The sequence below is a fragment of the Athene noctua genome, chromosome 2 (assembly GCF_965140245.1).
Source record: "Athene noctua chromosome 2, bAthNoc1.hap1.1, whole genome shotgun sequence".
NCBI classification, from domain to species: Eukaryota; Metazoa; Chordata; class Aves; order Strigiformes; family Strigidae; genus Athene; species Athene noctua.
In genome coordinates this window covers 134,574,422-134,595,902 of record NC_134038.1, presented here as the reverse complement: position 1 = coordinate 134,595,902, position 21,481 = coordinate 134,574,422, and the positions used below count along the sequence as shown (strand labels likewise).

The 21,481-nt window shown below is 35.8% G+C and overlaps 1 protein-coding gene across 5 annotated transcripts in view; it reads left to right on the top strand.

Moving 5' to 3' along the window:
* Window positions 1–21,481, top strand: part of DGKB (diacylglycerol kinase beta) — a 360,852-nt gene that overhangs the window by 77,519 nt on the left and 261,852 nt on the right. For 3 of the 5 annotated variants that reach the window (XM_074898029.1, XM_074898030.1, XM_074898028.1), the window contains exons 5-7: window positions 12,923–13,076; window positions 15,953–15,988; window positions 17,557–17,697. In XM_074898029.1, the coding sequence (XP_074754130.1) occupies window positions 12,923–13,076; window positions 15,953–15,988; window positions 17,557–17,697 (331 nt within the window). The remainder of the gene's footprint in view (window positions 1–12,922; window positions 13,077–15,952; window positions 15,989–17,556; window positions 17,698–21,481) is intronic. The other 2 variants (XM_074898032.1, XM_074898031.1) reach the window with 1 other exon arrangement.

Here is a 21,481-nt window from a genome sequence, read left to right as displayed (position 1 = left end):
GTTTTAGTCTGAAGCATGCCACCTACCCCATTTTTCCTAGCTTCTATAGTAATTGTACTTTTCGGATGAGCAATTCTTCTGGAACAGAATGCAAGCGATCTACTCTTCATTTTGTTTAGTATGTAATAATTTATGGATATTCTTTTAACTTTTTTATTGGTGATACATGGAAAATAGACCCTGGGTGATAATATGCTACAAGATCCTTCTAAAAATATGTGCATTGGCACTCTTTCTTCTTAATCCCCCTGCTTTGTATAGTAAATATAGCATCTTTAGTAAATTTATGTATTAAATATATGTATTTATGTTTGTAGTACGGATATACAAACTTACACACATATAATCATATACTAAAGAAAACCTGCTGGTAGTAAAGTGTGGGTTTTTTTCTTACCCAGATATAAGACCGGGATGGGACTGCAGTGGTTGGTGTATACATTCCAGTTTTATTTTAGTAATTAGCATTATTTTCTTTTAATAAAACAAGAATGTAGTACATTTTTGTGCTTAAAAATCTAGTTAATATGTAAAAATTGAGTCTTCCGATCTCCATTTTGGATGTTTTGTTGAGTTTGTCTTTTTGTCTCATTGAAGAGACATGCTACCTGAGGGGAAATTTTGGCACTAGTATTTGTCTGTAGTATTGATAATAGCTAAATATTGTTTGGCCATATGGGGTATTTGTTGGGAGCAGCCGGTGAGAGCATGTGATTTTTATTTCTTTTTTTTTTTTTCCCCTGTAAACTTTCATCTCAATAGATGAGAATTTGGATGCTGCTTTATCTAAGAAATAATTTTATTTGGTTACTAGAATTTTAAAAATGAATTATATAAAAAACCATGTTGATTCAAATGCTTAGATCAGAAAATGCTAAGGACTTTCAGTTTAAACTAAACTTTACCCTGATACACAAAGGCAATCTCTATGAGGAATTCCATATTTAATTTGAATTTCTGCTGTGTGAACATTAGAAGTACATTTTAGACACCAAAAACTTACGTATTCGCATGTAATTCATGTTTTCTAGCTTATTAACCCTCTCTGTATGGTCTCTGCTTTTTTCCCCACATACTTTTAAAAAGTCAGGTTTTGAAATGTTGCCAGAATCAGTGAGTCTTCAAAACTTGAACTTTTACGGGGTTTTCTTTAGCTTTGCTTTTCACCGCTAATCTTGTAATTGTCAATAACGCAGTAGCATTAATGTGTGCAATGGCTGTCATATCATTATGTGTGAATCAAGGCCCTGTAACATCTACTTTTTTTCAACAGCTCATTTTTCAGATGTTGGGTCAATATAAATTGTTTGAAAAGAAATAATCAATTAAGGGGACCTACCCAGAAACAAAAATAACCCAGAGCTATTACTGTCAGTAAATTTGTCACCATTTGGAGATCAGGCAACATAATTTAAGAAGTAATTAATTGAAAATTACATTTCAACTTAATTCTTTTTCCATTATCTCTGAAAGTTCTCCTTAATAAGTGAAAACCATATTTCATGGAAATCTGTTTGGATCAAATGGTCCCTCTTTTTCCTTTTATTTTTTTTTTTTTTTCCCCCCTCTCTCTTACATTCTGGTTTTCAGGGTGAAAACAGTGGTTTATGTTGAAATATTTTGTACAAAGAAGAAAAAGAACAAAGAGAATGTGGTATTTTAAAAGAATTTATGTGTGGAGATTAATTCCAAACATTAGATCATGTCTTGTTCCCATTTATGTGGCCAGTGTGGTGAGGAGAAATAAAAGGAGTTGTTATTCTACTCCTCCCTGTCCTGACCCATCCACAATGGCAACTCTTTTGTCAAGAGACTATTAAGTTGCTTTTTTGCGTCTTGTGAGGAGAAAGAATGTCTAGTGATACAAGCTTCTCTTCCTTCTTTCTACATGTCATCTAGCAGAACTGGTCATTGCATTTACACCAGCTACGAAAATATAGGAGGCAGTTAGACATCTCTGTTGCAGTTTGGTGTTAGGGTAGATCTTGAATCAAGAGTTGTCATTCTTTTCTGACTAAATAATTTGTTCCCTACAAATGTCTTAATATGGTAGGAGTTAAAATATTACATAGGATAGTTAAAACCTCTGAATAGTTTTCTTTATAATACAATAAAGGATGCAAAATTTGCTTTACTTGTATGTGTCCTATTTTTTGCTGAGAAACCATGTTTTGTGTGTTCTCAGTATCAGGATATACTGAGTTGTGATGTCTATACCATGTAGAGTTCTGTACACATTGGCACAGAATGTACACATAAATACATAAGTCTTCAAAATATGCATACTTGAATTTTCCTGATCTTACATTTCTGTGTACTATCAGTAAAGCAGAAGAGCAAATTACAAAATTGCACAGCTTAACTGCAGTAGGAGGAAGGAGGAAGTCACCTACTCACGGTATAGTATTTCCTTTTTTTTCACTAGTTCCCCACTTCTCCCCCCTGCCCTATGTGTCAGTTCTGCTTTGTGAGAGGGAGGAACAAGGGATGAGTTCCCACAGTTGACTTGCCTTACCTGGAATCACAGTCATAGCTAGGGTCACCGCAGCCTGAAATACATAATTTAAGGAATATTAACTTACTATGGTGGGGGGAGGGGAGCTTAATTGGTGTGGGGGATCCCATAGTTGTATGAATGCTTCCTATTTTATGAGAAGTAAGAGGCCAGTGAAAATTGCTGACAATGTGTCACACATTCCTGTGTGTTCTTGTGTATGATCCCTATGGGTCTCATGCACGTGATTCCTCAGCTCCAAACTAATGCAGATTTTCACTACAAAACAAATAAATTGTGGGAAATGTTGTGACATCACCAATTTTAAGGAAGTAAAAGCAACATTGTTGTATATGGCCAGTCACCTAAGATCAGTCCTATTCAATATGTAGAGGGGGATGAGCAGAACATAGTACATTTGCTCTGCATCGTGGAAGGACAGGGTTTTGTTCTCTGCAAAGACACTGGAATTCATAGAGGTGATCCTATGCTTTTAGTTAGAGATGATAGGTCTTTTAAGGCAGATTTTACAACACACTAACCTGGCAGTGCAGATAGAGTTCAGCCTCTTTCTCTCTGGCATGCAAAGTGTTAGAAACCATTCCACTGTCTGGACAGAATCAGGAATTTTAAGGCACCTCTGTAGCCTGTTCTAGCCAGGATCAGAGACCTGAGCAGGCCCTGTATTTTTAGTTGAATATTGGTCTATATATGTCTGATATAAAATTAGAAGACACCTGAAATTGTCTGTTATTTTGCCAAGCATAGTCATAGCTGTTATTTGGAAACCAGTCCTTCAATTCCTGTTTTTCCTGAGATTTAGAGAGTCGCCCTCTATGAACTAGCACTAAATTAGTGTAATGTATGTGTCAGTGAGTGCTTGAGAAGAAACAGAACTCTTACAGTAATTGGATTTTTTTTTTTTTTTTTAAGCATAGAATGACCTCCATTTCTTTTTCCTTGGAGTCCCACATATTCTGGGAATACGGGATTCAAAAGACTGAAGAAAGTGAGCTATGCATTATGCCATTGGTGTACAGTTGAAAGAGAAGTAAGATGTATGCATTTGTTAGTGGTATTAGTAAGGTAAAAAGCTTTGCATGACATATCTGTGAGATACATGAGGTAACTGCAAAGAAAGGTGCATTCAGTGATGATAGCGCTATGGAAAATAGTGGTCACTTGATTGTCAGTTTTGTGGTATTCTGTGCAGTAGCAGGAGAATAAGATTCCAGACTACTTTGTTCACTGTGAATAAAGAGATTTTATTAAACCTATAAAAATCTAAACCTAATTTCAATATTTTTGTTTCTTCAGAGTCGAGAATTCTTCAGTCAGTGTGATCAGTGTCACCCTGGAAACTCTCTTGAAAAACGTAGTTTGTCCTGAAAACTGTAATTTATTTATCTTGTCAGTTGCCAGGTCTTTAATCTCTTGGTGGCTTTCAACTCTTTGCAGTCAAGTTTCCTTAGTAACATTTTTTTTCTAGTTCAATGACTGTCATTTGTTTGTATGTGTCTTTTTATGTGTGCATACTGTTCTGTCATAGGATTTCCTGTGGTATGTTGAAAAGGACACACTAGGGATCAGATTCCTGAGGTGGAGAAAGAGAATAAAAGCCCAGGCTAAAGAATCTTCTACAGAATTGGCTTTTTAAATGTATTATGATAGAAAAACACAGAAACATCTCAGAATGCTTGGTCAAAGCCATTAAGCAGCTTCCCAGGAGCTTTTAACAGCCGGGAAAGAGGGAAGTATAGTGTTGAATGTAGGGACTTTCTTTTAGATCTTCTCTCAGTTCTTCCAGTGAGTGCAGATTATTCCTTATAACAAAAAAAACCCTCTTCTTGTCTGCTTGATCACCATTTTCCTTAATAGTGTTTGGCAGCTGCTGCAAGTAGGTTGACTTTAGATGTGTTTGAAATCACTCATGAGGCCCCATCTGGGGTCTGTGGGTCATTTCTAACCTTCCTCCCCACCCCATACATGCAGTGATGTCTCCTTGGTTGCAGCCAGAATGGAGGAAAAGAATTAAGGAGCAGAGATGCAGTGGAGACAGAATTGCTAACAAGTTTGAAAGAAGGATTGATAGTCACTGCTGTTTCCCCCTGTGCCTGCCTGGCTCAGATGTTACCTCCTCACATACTCCAGTCTGTCGGTAAATGACAATGTCTCTTTCTCTCTCCAAATTTTTAGTTTAGACAAAAAATGGAATTACCTTTTGCAGCTGTCAGTTTTTATATCCATATAGCTAGTGGTGTTTTAGTTTTATATTCTTATCTTTTACAATATCTGTAAGACATTATAACTGAGTTCCTTGAGTAACTGTTTTTTATTATCTTATTCCAAGAATATTATTATGAGGATAAGTCTTGGCATAATTATTTCTGTTTTATCCTGGTTCTTAAAGGGCTATTTGAGGGAAGGAATTTTCTTCAAAGTAATGGAAGTTGGCAGACCAAAGCCTAATTGTTTGTGTTTGTAGCTTACTTGTAAAGTGAAGGATGCCATAAGCTTCAGAAAAGTTTCCACCACAACACATTGGTTGGGTATGGGTTCTTTAACAAAATGAATTCAGCTGAAACTGAAGATCTGGGCAAATCTGTCTATTTGCTTAGTCAGACATTGCAACAGGAATGTTCTCATAGTATCTGGGAATAAGACAGATTAATCTGTCTTGTTTCACTGTTATAAAAACTGCTTCTGCTATTCTTAAACATAAGAAAGTAATAAGTTATTTGCACTGATGGAACTTTTTGTATGTAATCTGTTCATGGCATTAAGATTTTAAAAAGCCTGTTAAGTGCGTAATTGCCAAAATTTAATTGTAAGATATATGCAGCATGTGAGATAGCATGGTGTGTTGCATTTGTGTGTGGCAGAGGGGAGGGGGCTGTAGCAGTGGCCCCCTGTGAGAAGCTTCTTGAAGCTCCCCTGGCTCCAAGTTGGACCTGTCTTTGCACCAAGGCCAGGCCAATTAGCTGTGCCTCTGTGATAACGTATTTAAGAAGGGGAACCTGGGAGGAGGAGTGAGAGTTGTGAGGAAGTGTTATGAGGAGAACATCTGTAAACATGGAGGCAGTGGAAGAAGGGAGAAGAAAGAGAGGTGCACTGGTGCACCCACCTGCAGCCTGTGGTGAGACGGCAGGGCCACCCCCCACTACCACCCATGGAGGTCCGTGGTGGAGCAGATGCTGACTTGCAACCTGTAGAGGACCCCATGTTGACCCAGGTGACTGTGCCTGGGGAAGGCTGGGACTCTGTGGGAAGAAGCCTGCACTGTTGTAGTTTGGTGCTGGGAAGACTGCAACACATGGGGGTGATCTGTGCTGGAGCATCATGGGAATGGCAGCAGCTTGTGGGAGGGACTCACATCAGAGAAAGTTTGTGGAGGACTGTCTCCCACGAGAGGGGAAGCGCATTGGAGCAGGAAAAGATGTGAGGAGCTCCTCCCTAACCTGAGGAGGAAGAAGCGGCAGAACTGACTGCACCCCTGTCCCATTCCCTGCCCCCTGCACCACTGGGATGGGAGGACGTAGAGACAACAGGAGCAAAGCTGAGCCCAGGAAGAACAGAGGGATGGGGGAAGGTGTTTTTAAGATGTCGTAATGTTTCTCATTGTCCTACACTGTCTGTTAAATGTTGTTAGTGTCTGAATTAAATTTATGTTCTTTTTATTCCCCTAATGAGTCTGTCTTTTGTCCTTTACCATAATGGGTGAGTCATCCTTCCCTGTCCTTATCTCGATTCCTGAGCCTTTTGCTTTATTTTTTCCTTCTCAGTCCTGAGGAGGAAAGGGTGAGTGACTGGCTGGTGCTCAGTTGCCCTCTGGGCTCAAACCATGACATATGTTACAGTCCCAGAGGCACTGAATGGCCTCTCTGAACAATCTATAATTGCTGTTTGCTGCTTTATTTGAGAAATTATACTTTATGTTATAGTATGTAAACATGAATATTTATTTTTAAATATGCAATACATAAATTTGTTTATTTTAGCATAGACTTACTTGGATCCAGAATGGGTTACTTCCACTCAGTGAAGTTAGCACCCAACTCTGGTATGGCAATTTTAAAAAGAAAAGAAAAACAAAAATGTTGTCTCAGCCATTTTCTGTAAAATTTACCTAAGAATCTTAAGTTCTTCCTTGTGTCCAGAAGTACTGCTTTAACAGCTGAAACATTTTGGTATCTGTTTTGATACGTTTCCCTAACTAGCCTTATCTCTTGAACATGTTCAGATCACCTCCGCACTCCAAGGACTATTTCAGTAATTTTTACAAGTAAATATTTAATCATTTTGTTGGCATAGACTTACATAAACCTCTTTTTCCCTTAGTGAATCTTCAGCTCTTTTCCGATATTTGGATACTCTCTAGAGAAAGAGATGCAAGTTTGAATTTCCCCAGGCAAAAGAGGGAATTCAGCTAAAGTAACCCCCACTGGGGAGGTGTCTTTGCCAGAAGATTTTTTTTTCCCCAGAAGATGGGAAAATCTGTCACTTTTTCTGTGCTTTTAGAAGGAAATGGTGGTCTCCAGTGCCCTTGATGCACAGTGCTTTTTTTTTTGTGTGTGTGTGTGTGAGAATGTATAGTGAGAGCTGATAACACAGATTTATTTACCTAAATTGTATTAGATGTGAGGCAAATGATGATATCTTCAATCCAGTGAAAACTAATGTTTTTGTTCATGTTCAGAAACGGGTCTGTGGACACCTTAAGAAGCTAAAGTAAAAAGCCTGAAGTGTTTATCATGTATAAGTGCTTTATGGATTAGTAACACTTGAGAGTCTTTCAAGGTCCCAATATAAATAAGGGTATTGGTGTAATACCAGTGTCTAGCTTTAGGAATCTTTGTTCCTTTTGTGGACTGACCCATATTGTTCTCATTAGACTGTAATTAGACTGCTTGGTTTTACAGTTATGAAACTGAGTAGGAGGTTTCTTAGTCTGCACAGTGTTGTGAAGTAAAAGTCATGCCTTATCACAGTGTGTTAATGAATGAGCACAATTAATAAAGGCATAAAAGATACATTCGGATGCCTTTATCTGTAAATTTGTTGTGTTATGTTGGATGCAGTGGGGCAAATGCAGAACCTTCTTTCTGTAGTCAGACAATCATTGAGAACTCATTATGAACTTTGGTCAGTTTCTTTCTTTTCAGTTCATTCATATGTTCGGGGGAGCTTCTAGAAAAAAGGAGTAAATTCTTGTTGGCATCTTAGTGCTGGGATTAATTCTGAAATTTTGTGGATGGTTAATTAAATGTTGTAGATTTTCCTTGATAATTTATTGTGTAAAAAATGTGTATTTTTAATTTTCATTTGCATTGTGTCATAATGAGTCCAGTTTCATGTTTGCTTTTAAGAAAGCTAAAAGATATTTAATAGTTGACACATTTTATTTGCTAAAAATATTTAAAACTGTGCAGTTTTGCTTCTGCCTTCTGTTTTTTCTCCTTTCCTTTTCTCCAAGGTGGATTTATACCTTTTTTAAAAAAAATTTCAGGTAATTGGAAACTATAAATGGGAAATGATAATAAGAACTGCTTCTAAAAATAGTAATAAAATGAATTTTATATGGATGTTATGGTTCAAATCAGCTGAAACTCGATGGTATTTTTGAATGTGTACTTTTCTGGGTTTATATCAAAATGTTTCGTTACCAATCGAAGTTTTATTACCCAATAATACAGAATATTATAAAGATTTATAAAGTCTCATTTTGTAAAGTTTATTTTTCTAAGACATAGGAAAAGGACATCCCTTAAACTTGGTGAATCAGTTAACATATATAAGGAGGAATCCAGTTATATATGATTAATATAAACCCACCTATCTTTCTCTGACCTGTAGGCAAGGCTTTTGGAACCTTTTTTATTTGAATCAAAGCTAAAACAACACAGTTCCCCCCCCTCCCTTCTCAGAAGATTTTAGGCTAGATAATTTGAAAGTTCCTTCATGTTCTTCTGAATAACTATTGGCTGCTTCAACTATGTCCTTATATATCTCCCTATTCTGTTGAAAATTTTCCTGAGATCCCTAAATATGTGTTCATAATCTTCCTATACCTTGACAGTCTCTCGTGAAATGGAATTAATTAACTCATGTGCCTGGTTAATTGTAGTCAGTTTGCTACATCCTCTCACGCTCTCATCCCCTCACTTGGGAAACGTCATGGAAAATGCTTTCTCAAATGCTAAATCCTTCTTCTCAGGTTCATTTATATTCAGCTGGAGCTTCTGGAAGCCAAGCAACTGTTGAAAATTAAGCAATTAGCCTGCATGCATAAGAAAACATCCACCATTATGGCTTATATATTATGCTAGTATTATTGATCTGAACTGTTTAATGCTTGCGAAATCATTAACAGAAATAAATTATTTTCAAACCATACCAAAATTTATTGAACTTTTCACCTGAGAAATTCTGATATGACAGATTTAAAAAGGAAGATACTGTCGTTTACATAGCAGAGCGAGCATGATCCATGCTAGTGTGGAAAATTAATGTCCTCTGCTTTCCTTTTTTTGGTTACCAAAACATTGTGTGGTTCCTTTGAAAAGTAGCTGTGGCTGGGGGAAATGCTAGTAATTAGAGGAAGGGTAGTTGCTTACTGAAGCATTTTCATGCTTTCTTAGTTCCATGAGGAAAAAAGGAAAATACTGTATAATTGCACAGTAGAAAAATGTTTATAATATTGTGTGTTGTTCTCTTTTCTGTGAAAGTTCTTTTAAATGAAGCTGAGCAAATGTTTTGCATCTTTAAGTGTTCTGTTCTAAATGAACCATACTCAATACTGAAACCTCTATTTGGTGATAATACTCTTAACACCTATAAGACTTCTACAGTGGTCCTCACAGGATTTCTTTTAAGAAATTATTCCATCTTTCTATGGGTATGTAATGGCTTATGTATATTACAGTGAGAGAGAGGTGATAGGGAAAGCACTGAAAGTAATTTCAAGTGAGCCTTTTTATGAAAGCTCACCCTTTTCTCATTGAAAAGCTAGATGGATAATCTAAACTACTCCTAGATCTGCTGTTCTCTAGTGCAGTTCTGTTATTTACTATATATACATTTACAAAAACAAATTTCCTGAAATAACTGCATTACTTTAGAGCTCAGTTCTAATAGGATAATCTACACTAAGTATGTTAGGTTCTCTTAAATATTTTCCAGCTATGGAATATTAGAATCAAGTATTTTGTGCTTTTTTTTCATGTAGGCAAGAACCTAATCACAGGGCTCTATGCATAGATCTCCTTTAGACAGGACTGTTGTTGCACATTCTTTTGATACAGCATGTGATTTTTGCATCTGCATTTTGTGCTATTATAAATATTTCTGATGTGTGTATTCAAGTCACTTACCAGCTTCTAACTAACTTTCAGCTTTGTTTGAAAGCTTTTGGATGTGTGACATCTGAACTCTTGTATGAATGTCGCTGCTTCCCTGGGGGAATACAATTCGCAGAGCATTTTATAGCAGAGGATAAAGCACTTTCAGCTGAAGAAATCTGACTATAGAAAAATCACACACTTTCTTTTTTATCTTTGCTGAGCACCCTAATCAGTGGCAGTCAGGGGGTCAAACATAATAATGGACGTGGCAGCCAAGTCATGTGTTACTTTGATACCTGTTGTCTTTTCTGGCCAGAAAATATAAGGCAGTTTGGAACACTTGCTTTGGAGAGGACACTGGGTAAATGATAATCTGACCACCTTTAGAAAATACTGAAAAGTTTGAACATCTTTGAGAAAGATGTTCTTCTTCGGGAAGAAACACATACTTTTAACCTTATTTATTAATCCAAGTCTGTCTACCCAGGCATAATTCTGAGCCCATAAATGGAAAAAATGTAGCTTTAGGGATTTAGTTATTGCTGGCAGCTTGGTGGACCGGTGTCATTCAAGCAGCAGTTTAAAAATCTAAGCTGTAAACTCAAGGAATATTTTTAGCAGTATATACATAAAATCCACAGAGAAGGTAAATAAAAATCTGCTTTATGTATTAGAGATATTTTACATGTCCATCCATAAAACATAACTTAAATGTGATTATAATTTTTCTGTTTTCCTTTTTCACTTGGTTATTCCTCTTTGTAGTGAAATAACTAAGGCACATTTCATTAATGAACAGTCTGACAAAGCCATTTCACATGGTTAAAGTGGGTTGATTTAGTGATTAATTTATTTTTTATGCTTGTGGATAAAAAATACATTTACATGGTGTAAACTAATGACTGATTTACTTGGATGTTGATACAGATTCTTTGGTTTCATTGTTTATAAACAATGAATTAAATGTCAGTAACTTTATTGTTGAGGAAAAACATAAAGTTTATAGCATGAGTGAAACTGTATGATTTTCCAAAGTAGAAGAGAGTGGCTGAAAGTATGATGAGATAAAGATAGTGAATTCATGTTCAAGTTGATTATTTCCACTTTACAACCAGCTTGAACCTTATATAGGTAATTTTTTTCCAGTCTCGGCTATTTTTCTGTTCAATAGATAAGAGTTTTATTGGATTCATTGAACTTCTTTCTCAAATGATGTGTTCTGGATTAGAAACTCAGTATAGATACCCTCTTGCCAAGTTTACATTACTAATAATAATGACTTGCACAAGATCAGTCAGATTTTGCAATCTGTGTTGTTGGTCCCTCGTAAAGTCAGCAATACACATTTAAAACGTTACCCAGGGGCAGTTAGGTCTTGGCCTCAATGGGAAACACCTTATTTAATATGGACATAAAATTTCTACATCTCATAAATATTTTTTTTTTTTTTTTAAAAAGGCAGGGGGAGAGAAATCCCTGCTTCAGAGTGTTGAAATGATATTAAAGTAATTGTAAAAATTATACTGTAACTCAGATTCTGATTTCACTGAGGCACTTTAAAAATTTTGTCTCAGTTTTCTGGCATGGTTTCAAGCTGATTTCTTGCTAGTCTTTTCCCTCCTGATGCTGTATTCACTGTGCTGAACTAAGGGAGTTGCACTGGAGTTTCCTATGGAGAAATGGAGTCTTGCTGAAGCATGGGGAAATTTCTCCAAGTCAATTTTGAGGTATAATATGGCCTTATTCCTTAATTATTTAATGGTGAAAAGTTGCTGTCCTGTTTGATCTAGAAACAAAGACAGCAGCACTAATGTTTTACAGATTAATGATTGATAATCTGTTTTAAAATCACATATGTAACTGAGTTGCATCATTGATAAATATGTGGTTGTGCCACAGTGATTTCTGAGATAAAACTGAAATTAACTTAAGCTCTCTTGATGTTTCAGAACACCATTATCTTTAGTGGTTCTGTATTAGCAGGACAAAATAGGATAATATTACTTTACATTGCTGTGACCTCATCACAGTCTATACCTTCTTCAAGGGGGGCAGTGGAGGGGGAGGTGCTGATCTCCTTTCTCTGTTGACCAGTGATAGGACACGAAGAAATGCAATGGAGCGTCAGGGGAAGTTCAGACTGGACATTAGGGAAAGGTTCTTCACTGAGAGGGTGGTTGGTCACTGAAACAGGCTCCCCAGGAGAAGTGGTCATGGCACCAAGCCTGTCAGAGTTCAGGGAGTGTCTGGACAATGTGCTTAGTCATACGGTTATTTTTAGGTAGCCTTGCAAGGAGCGGGGAGTTGAACTCAATGATCCTTATGGGGCCCTTCCAACTTGAAATATTCTGTGATTTATTTTATTACTTAAAACAGACAATGCTGTCTTACCAGGAGAAATCATGAATGACGTTTCATTAATCAGCTCTTACCTTGCTGGCAAAACCAAAACCAAATTAAACTAAATGACAAATGTTTCAAAACAACAACTTTTTTTTTTTCTTTTTTTTTTTTTCTCCCCCTGTAAGTAACGTTATGTGTTTCAGCACTCTCATTTGAATATTAGAACCTATTTAAGACAGGGTGATTAGTTTCCCTTTGACAAATACCAACAAAACATGTTGCCACCTAGGCAAAGACAGGAGACCTTCAATTCCCTGAAGCAGGCATCCAAAAATCCCCTGCTTGTTCACTGCCTAATTATGGGAAAAGCTAAGACTTGCTAGGTACATCCCTGTGATCTCCATAGGTGCCTTTAGTTGCAGTTTTGTATGTCTGTTAAGCCGTGTTCTAATCAGGTAACTAGAGAGCAAGGAACTTAGTTTCGGACTCCTGATAAAACTGCTTTGAATTTACTCTGGGCTATCTTACACTGTGCTCTGGACTATTGTAGCAATACTGTGAGTTTTCAAGGTAATAAATCAATAATCAGTCACTTTCAAGAATAGGTATGCCAGGATGTATCTTTAGAAATCAGTATTTTGAAATACAGTCTAAAGTTTTTGTTAGCTGAATATTATTTGGTGGATTAGTATGAAAGTTTTTGCAAACCAAACATTTCAAAATACTTTTTTCCCCTCCACTCTAGACAATTGATTTAGAGGGGTTCAAGCTGTTCATGAAGACTTTTCTGGAGGCAGAGTTACCAGATGATTTCACTGAGCATCTTTTTACATCATTTAGCAACAAAATCTCTCACTGCAGCCCGTTAATAAAAAACAAACCCCAGCACCTTTCTGGAGGTAAGTAATAAAATCACAGTATTATAAGAGCTGAAGGTTCCCTCCTCCTGCTATTTTACTTCTAATAACTCTAAATATATGGAATTCTAAACTATATGTATGGGGGTTTTTGTTCTGATATTTGTGCAATTGGAGAAACTGAGTCATGAACAAGAAATACTGTGAAAAGAAATGAAAGTTTCATCTTTCTAATTCACAATAATGATGCAGGTGAGACACCAAGTGGTCAATCTTTGTCATGTTAATGCTAATCTGATTGCTATTCTTACATGATGTTGCTGCCTACTCTACTGTATAAACACTTGAGACTTCAGAGCTTTATCTAGGAGGTTCCTCCTGGTGCTCTACGGTTTCTGTGCCCATTTACTGCTTTTTCTCTTAATTGTCTAGGTGTGATACTGCTATTAGTAATCCTGTATACTTAACAGCTACTGATATTTTAAATGTCCTATAAGTGTTAGCAGTATTTCTCTTCGCAGTGTAAGGATCTTCTTTAATGCAGTCTGAAATTTTCATGTTAAACTGAACATTTTTATTACAAGTGATTTTGAGTTCAGGGCACATAACATGTTAAAACACTTCTATGCAAACTGGTGTTAAAAACTGTAAACTTCCAAAATTTTATAAAACTGCTAAGGAAAATTTACAGAGAAATTTAAGGTTACTTTCCTAACTTGAAATATTTAGTTTATCACTTTAGCGATTTGGGAATTCTGTCAAAATCTAGTAGCTAAAAGCAGAAGCTGGACTAATGAAATAAATTGCATGTTTTGAACAGCTGGGATAATCAGGTGCTTAGAGGAAGTTACCAAATGGTAATCAATTTACCAAGTTTGATGGGCACTTAATCACTTGAATTCTCTATATGAAGATTAGGTGTCTTCAAATTGCAGCTCACCCAGAAGTTGTGAATTTGGTACATGTACTGCTGGCTGAAATGTTAGCTATTGCAGGTACCAGGCACTAGATTTCCATAGATGCCTTAGTGTACTATACTAATTATAGTCTTTCAAATATCACTCATTGAATCTAACCTGTTTTTTCATTTCAGTACATGCTATTCTCAACTATGTTAAATAGTTGGGTTTCAGTTATTTTTATTTGTTTAAATTTACAGTACTTGTTATTTCCATGTCTTAGTTTTATATTTCCTGGCAAAAACCACAAAATGAACAAACAAACAAAAAACCCCCCCTGTATTACATTATTTCTTCTATTATATTATAATGTATCTATATAACGGTCATTAACTGTAATTAGACTTATCCAGAAAAACTATTTTCTGCTAGTAAAGCTTACTTATGACATCTGGAATATGATTCTTCATCTAATTATTTTTTTCACTTGAATTCTTCAGGTATCTTTTTTTATCCTTTCTAATCAGAACTGCCATGGACACATCTCCTTCCACAAATAGTGCTATGTAGACAGTATATTTTCAGCTTCTTGAGTTTTTGTTGATAATTATCTCAACTGATTTCATGTGCAGAGCAGTAGGTTTAGTAGCCTATGGTGTAATCAGTTGTGTGGAGTATTCAGAACCTTCTGTTGCTAATTACAGTTCTGATAATGACTTACTCATGCGTTTGGGCAAGTAATTTAGACCAGTGTTTCAGTCCCTTACCCTTAAAGATGCTTTGCAACAGTATCTCTAAGAGCATGTCTAAATGTATTCTTTAATCTATGCTCCTGGGTATATTTTGGATGTCATAAATTTTCACCATTGCATTTTTTTCAACGATGAATATACATTCTGTTGCCTTTAAATTTTAGCAGCCCAATTTCATTTCCACTGTCATTACTTTTAATTTTTCATTGGAGTTTTAGTCATATTTTCATCATTGAGTGGCATCAGCAATAAACACGCACTGTACCAGCCCCCAAAATTTGCAGTCTTTTACACTTTTTGCCTGATAAGTCCAATAGCAGCTATTTAGAGGTTCATATTTATTTATTATGCTGTGGTTTTACATATGTCATCTGACTACTGTTATTTCAGAAAATCATCTTTTATCATTCTGGTGTTGTATTTCTATGCTTTTGACACTTCATATGTATATATGATAACAGCTGGTTTTAGGTCATTGCCAGATTTACAGCTAAATTCTGACCAGTATAGGCCATACTCAGTTTTCTTCACTTTCACTATAATTCCCTCTAATAGATTTTATTCTTAGGTGTGGTAAAAAAAAAAACTCAAAGAAACCAAACCAAAAAAACCTCCACACATTCATCGTTATTATGGTTATTGTTGTTTAAACTGTATGCTAAGTTTCATATTCTAATGCTGCCTCCTAAAATCTTTTTCTCCTTCACTCACTTTTCCCAGTTTGTAGTCAATTTTTATTTTTTTCTGTTAATAAGGACTTCAGAAATAATGTAACATGAGACCAGATTAGTAGTCTTCCGTATGTATATAGCGTAATACCAGAAGCACTGTTTGATAAATTGTTAAATCCAAAGCACTTTCAGACAATTCAGTTCACCTCATGCAAGATTTATTTGTGCTTGAAAATATACTGTTCATATTATAATTCAGTGCATGATTTCTAGACTAGATGTTGCATCTATATAATTTGTAGCATTTAAAAGGAAAAAGTATTGGTATATTTTGATGTGCAAATGAAAATTATGCAAACCTTTGCTTTAGGACATCTAGTCCTTTTTAAAATGTTAGCAATAGTGAAAAAAACTGTCCTTACTGGAAATAAATTAGTCAGAAACATTTGACACTCTTCTAAAAAATGGAAAGGTACACAAGAGCTAGAGAAGATCACAAGGAAGGTGGCAGGGTTCATAAATATCTCTGGTATGTGTCCGTTTTTCACTTAGTGTGTCTTGGTCCACTCATGTCTGTTTATAAATTGTATTTTCAGTTAAGGTGTCTGAAGAGAGATGGAAACAGATGCCAGGTAAGTAGCAGCACTGTAAGTCATCTGTAAATCAGTGCATTGCAGCCACCCCTCTTCTTCCACCTCTGATTAAGAAGTAATACTTTAACCTCTACCTTGCAGTTTATGATAAGCTAAAAGATACTTAAACATTTGTATGCCTTTTCATTTGGATTTCAGGACTCTACATTTTCAGATGAGTTAGTCCAAGTTTTATAATACTTTTTACTCTGTGTATAAGACTCACATTAGGCTGGAATGTGAACTATTTGTATAAATTCTGTGATTAAAGCTAACATCTTAATTGATTAACATTTTATAATGTCTTAATTTTAAGGGCACTTAACCAACATGCAAATGCATTTAGTAGAACATTACCCTATTAAATCTTTTTATTAATTTAAATATTTACTTTTAGTGTTTATTATCTTCCTGAAACCATGAACATGAACTTGATTCAAAGATATGCTTTTTGCTCTTATTTACTGAATTACAGTTTTTTAACTTGTGTACCTCAGTAGACCTTTGTAAATGTCTTCAGATTGCAATGAAGTTTTTCAAGATAAAAATAGGGGGGAAAAACCCCACCAGAATACTGTTTCCATTTGTTACAGTAATTAACTTGTCCTAAACAAATGGATGAGCAAAATTATGTATGCAGGATATATGTGCAATGATGAATCTGTTCTGAATTAGTTATAGAAAATATGTAACAGTGTGTCCTTTTGTAAAGTTTCATCTTTAACATCACTAAAGTCAGTGAGAAATGTAACAAACTTCTGAAGAAAGTTTTATTACTGTTTTCTCTGTGTTCTCTCGTCTGTCCCCTTTTTTCTTCTATTTATTGATCCTGCAGATTCCAGTAGTATCATCAGGACTGGTCATATTAATGTTCTCTTGAAACAAAAATTTTGGCAATGTTGAAACTTGTATTCCAAGTGGTACACTGGAACTGCTGTTGTTCACAATGTTTGAGCAATTATTATAACTGTTACTTAAATTCTATGTTTATTTTCATAGTATTTTGTGGCCAGGGCTTCTATGTTTCAAATATATGTTGCTCTGACACACATCTGGCTGTGTTTTTGGGAAAACTACACACTTGGTTATTATCAGAGTTTTCTATGACACTAAAACATCTTCAATTAGTGTAGCTGGTGTCAATCTCTTAAGTTAGATAAAATTTCTGGAAGCACAAGGAAATGGATGCAGTGTTGGACAGGAATTGTTTTAATACTTAAATTAACATATAACATAGTAGAATAAAAATACCGATTTTTTTTTTTTTTATAGTCACATGACATTAGATCAACACAAATTGGGGGGGGGAAATAAGGGCTATGGCATTCCCATGATTGATTTAATTTAATAGTTTGCTTTAGCTGTACAGTATTTTAAAACCCCACTGTCATTTTAATTCTACTTTTGCTGGATAAACTGTAAACATGAATTGTTTAAAACTTCAAGTTTATATTTAAATTAAGAAGTCATCTGAGATTCACATAAAATGAAGATGTAGGTATGCAAGAGTTGTGTTTTAATTTTCTGCTTATATGTTAAGAGTAACAAAGGCTATGTGTTATTTCCAGGTCTGAGACTTAACAAAGGTACCTCTACATCCCGGCCTCCTACTCCTGCCAATTTACATTTACCAGACATGATCCAGCTGAAAGATATTGTTTGCTATTTGTCACTGCTAGAAAGAGGAAGACCTGAAGACAAGCTAGAATGTATGTTATGTTTTTAAGTTAATTTTATATATATATATATATATATATATATATATATTTCAATAAGTCATAAAAAATACTGTTTCTAAATTTTCTGAGTTTAACACTCAGTTTTGAGTAGCTATGTTATAACAGTATGGTTGTAGGTGACCATTATTGCAGAAATTATATTTTATTCTTGATAATATTAATTTGATGAGATTGTAATAAATTCTTTCTATCTAGCACACTCTAAGGAGGGGAGTAAGGATCATACATTCTGCAGTTAATCCCTTGTATGCTGTTGTGTCTTGATTGGTATCAGGTCTGAGAAAAACAAATGAAATATACTGAGGATGCTTAGAGATATAGAAGTGATGAATAATCTGTAGAAAAATAGCTAATTCACACAAAGAATAGTTGTTTTAATATAGGACTCTATAATGTAAGTGAATACAGAAATGCCAAGAATGATCCAAGTCTGCACCACTGTTGGGAATGAGTGTTTGACACTGGGAGTTAGAAATTACTTGATTTTTTGAATTGGGAGCTTGATTTATTAAAGCCCAACACCTCTACCTGTTCAAAACATAACTGAGATTTAGATCTGTGAATCAGAGAAAAAAGAAACCATGTGTTTTCCCATTACAGAATTTTAGGAGCCAGTTTTCCCGATAAACAGTCAGTTCAATCATATAGTCTTTACTGAGACCAAATATACTTTGATATACATAGCTAGTCTGTCTAAAAGAACTGTGGGATCAGGCTCTAATACTATATGGAAAGTAAATAGTATGGTAACAAATGCAAACAGGAGGCTGCTTCTGCCAGAATGAGAAATTCATTGCAAGGTTAACATGACTGTATATTGTTGAAGTATCTTGATGTTTCATTACCCATACTTGACTTACAATGACAATTTTGTACTGTAAGATCACTGATACTGTTGCCTCAGCAAAGATTATAATGAGCTGTTCCCAAACTTGGTAATACCAGTTGGGTATCTGATGATTCAGTGAGGATGTATGTGTGAATGTGCATTCAGAACACAAGCACAGGAAAACTGAGATCCTAGGATTGAATTCAATTTACAATATAACAATTGTTTCATGGTAACAAGTTACACAAGCCTTATCTGAGATCTGAAGAGCTCCATGCACAAACTATAGAATGAAGTGGAGATCAGTTGCCTCCCCTGGTGTCAAGCATTGGTACAATGAAAAGGGCGAGAGACAGAGGAGCAGGTGATGATTTTAGTGTAGGGGATGCTCCATGAACTTCCTGCAACAGGAACTGCATAAGCAAAGGGCTACGAATGATCTATACGATTTAGGAGCAAGAGAGCCTGATCTGATAAATGTACAATACTTGCATGTTTTGTATATTCAAGATCATTCTCATTTACTACATATAATTAAGAACATGGTTATTATTTAGGTTTATTTTCTACTTTGTCATACAGAGTTGAAATATACCATGTATTGTCACTTTTTAGTGTCTAAATTTTAGCTTATACCGTACCATTAGTATGCAGAATTCCCTGTTGCTTTTAACTGAATTGTGCTTAAAATTGAATTGCCCTTATGTTGTAATTTAACCCTTTGTCTGAAATAATTTGATAGCAGTAGGTCCTGTGGCTGTAAGGTAAATTATAAATTAGTAGCCCTGTAGTGAAAAAAGAAAGGATGTCTTACTCTGGAGTTGCCAATATTAATATTAACACTAATTTCAAATCATTATTTTTTTTCTGTTGACAAAACCTGGAAACACTTTGAATGATAGCTGAGTGTTTGGAAAATTGATTAATGACAAGCAAAACATAGAAGCAGTGCTTTCAAATAACAACCAATATAATCTGGAGGATTTTTAAAGATAAAATACACTAAGAGGAAATAATGTTTAGGTTTTGGGTCTATATGATCTATGGATTTTCACAGATGTACCAATATTCCAGCAGATACATGGACTCTCTAACCTCTTAATAGTGTATTTCTAGAGGTCTTAAGCACTGTGATGCTCACCTGTTTGGCATGCTCATCATATCTATTATTTATAAACTATATATGGCCTGAATATATAGAGAATATCTCAAACTTTACTAGGAGAGATACACTGGAATAGTTTAAGTTCTCTTAAGGTCTTACTGCAAATAATTCAAGGTGTATCTGTGTTGTTAAATACCTTCATGCTCTGTGGCTGAATCTGTAGACTTGATCCATAGAAACCATTATCTGCTCTCCATGTTTTTTTCACATGTGCCAAGCTTTTCTTGCTGGTGTCCACACTGTAATTCTTGAACATGTAAGAAAGACCACTTCTAAATATGCAGAGGACTTCCTAAGAAATGAACAGTGGTGTTTTATAGCTGAGCTTTTCTTCTTTTATTGACCCCAACAGCAGAAGTTACTTTAGCTCACAATTCCATGAGGCTTTGTCAGCACAATGCATTCCTCAATTTATATGTGCTTTTTACCAGTAACCATGAATGCCAGACATGTATCTCTTGTGAAACTGTTCAGAGAAATGCCAGGAGGCAGTATGGGGGGCATTAGACGTAAATGATGTGGAGAAAGCATATGACCTCCACAGGTACCATAGCTTTATGTGGTGGTTTGACCTTTGCTAAATGCCAGGTACCCACCAAGTTGCTCTTTCACTTCCCCCCTTCCCCCTTGTTTTCTCAACAGGGCAAAGAGGGGAAAGAAAATAAGATAGGAAAAAAAAACCAACCAACCCTTGTGGGTAAAACAAAAGCAGTTTTAATATAAACAGAGTGAAGCAAAGGTCTGTGTGCAGAAGCAAAAAAAAAAAGAAAACAGATTTATTCTCTACTTCCCATTAACAGGTGATGTGGGACCTTCTCAGAAAGCAGGGCTCCAGTACATGTAGGGGCTGCCTCGAAGGACCACCCCCTTCCTCCTTTTTTCCCAGCTTTATACCTGAGCAGACGTCATATGGTCTGGAATATCCCTTTGGTCAGTTCGGGTCAGCTGTTTTGGTTGTGTGCCCTTCCAAAATCTTGCCCACCCTGTCCCACTGCAGGGGGAAATGTTGTAAAGAGCCTTGGTGTTGTGTAAGCACTACTTAGCAATAGCCACACCACCAGTGTGCTATCAACACCCTTCCAGCTCCCAACACAAAACACAGCGTCATGAGGGCTGCTATAGGGGAAAACCAATTCCGGCTCAGCCAGACCCAGTACACTACATTCTCTCCGCTATTCTGAACAGAAACTCCAAGAATTATGAGCTGTGGATTTTTTTGCCAATTGTCTTATCAACACTCTCTCCAGGTTATTCTGTTTCTGTTTTTTTTCATACCAAGAGAAGCATCAAGGCTGCCACACTGTTCTTTTGTATTTTTTCAATAATATTTTTCAATAATAATTTTTCAATAGTCTCTATTTTTGCTATGCTATGTAGCTCTTGGACATGCAGGCTTCTGTGGAGAGTGACAAGCCTTACAGTTTTCAAAGTATGCACACTGGTGAAAAGAGAAAGTGCCTTTAGCACTTGTTTGTGCATATGTTTTTAAGAATGAGTTCCCCAGTTTCTTTGCAAAAGAAAATAAGTTTGAACTTCTGGAATTTCTGGGATGCCACCTTTTATCATAAGCAAGAATAGAAGTCCAAAGTTGCAGATGAAAATATAGCAGTGCAGCAGCTGACCTCATCTTGGTAATTTTATTTTAATACATTTTAAATTATTTACAGAAGTTATGCAGTCTAGTAATAGAAGTTGAGTGGCCAGTCAATGCTATAAGATAAGGGGATGGGAAAAGAAATAGAAAAGATTGACTTGGGCTC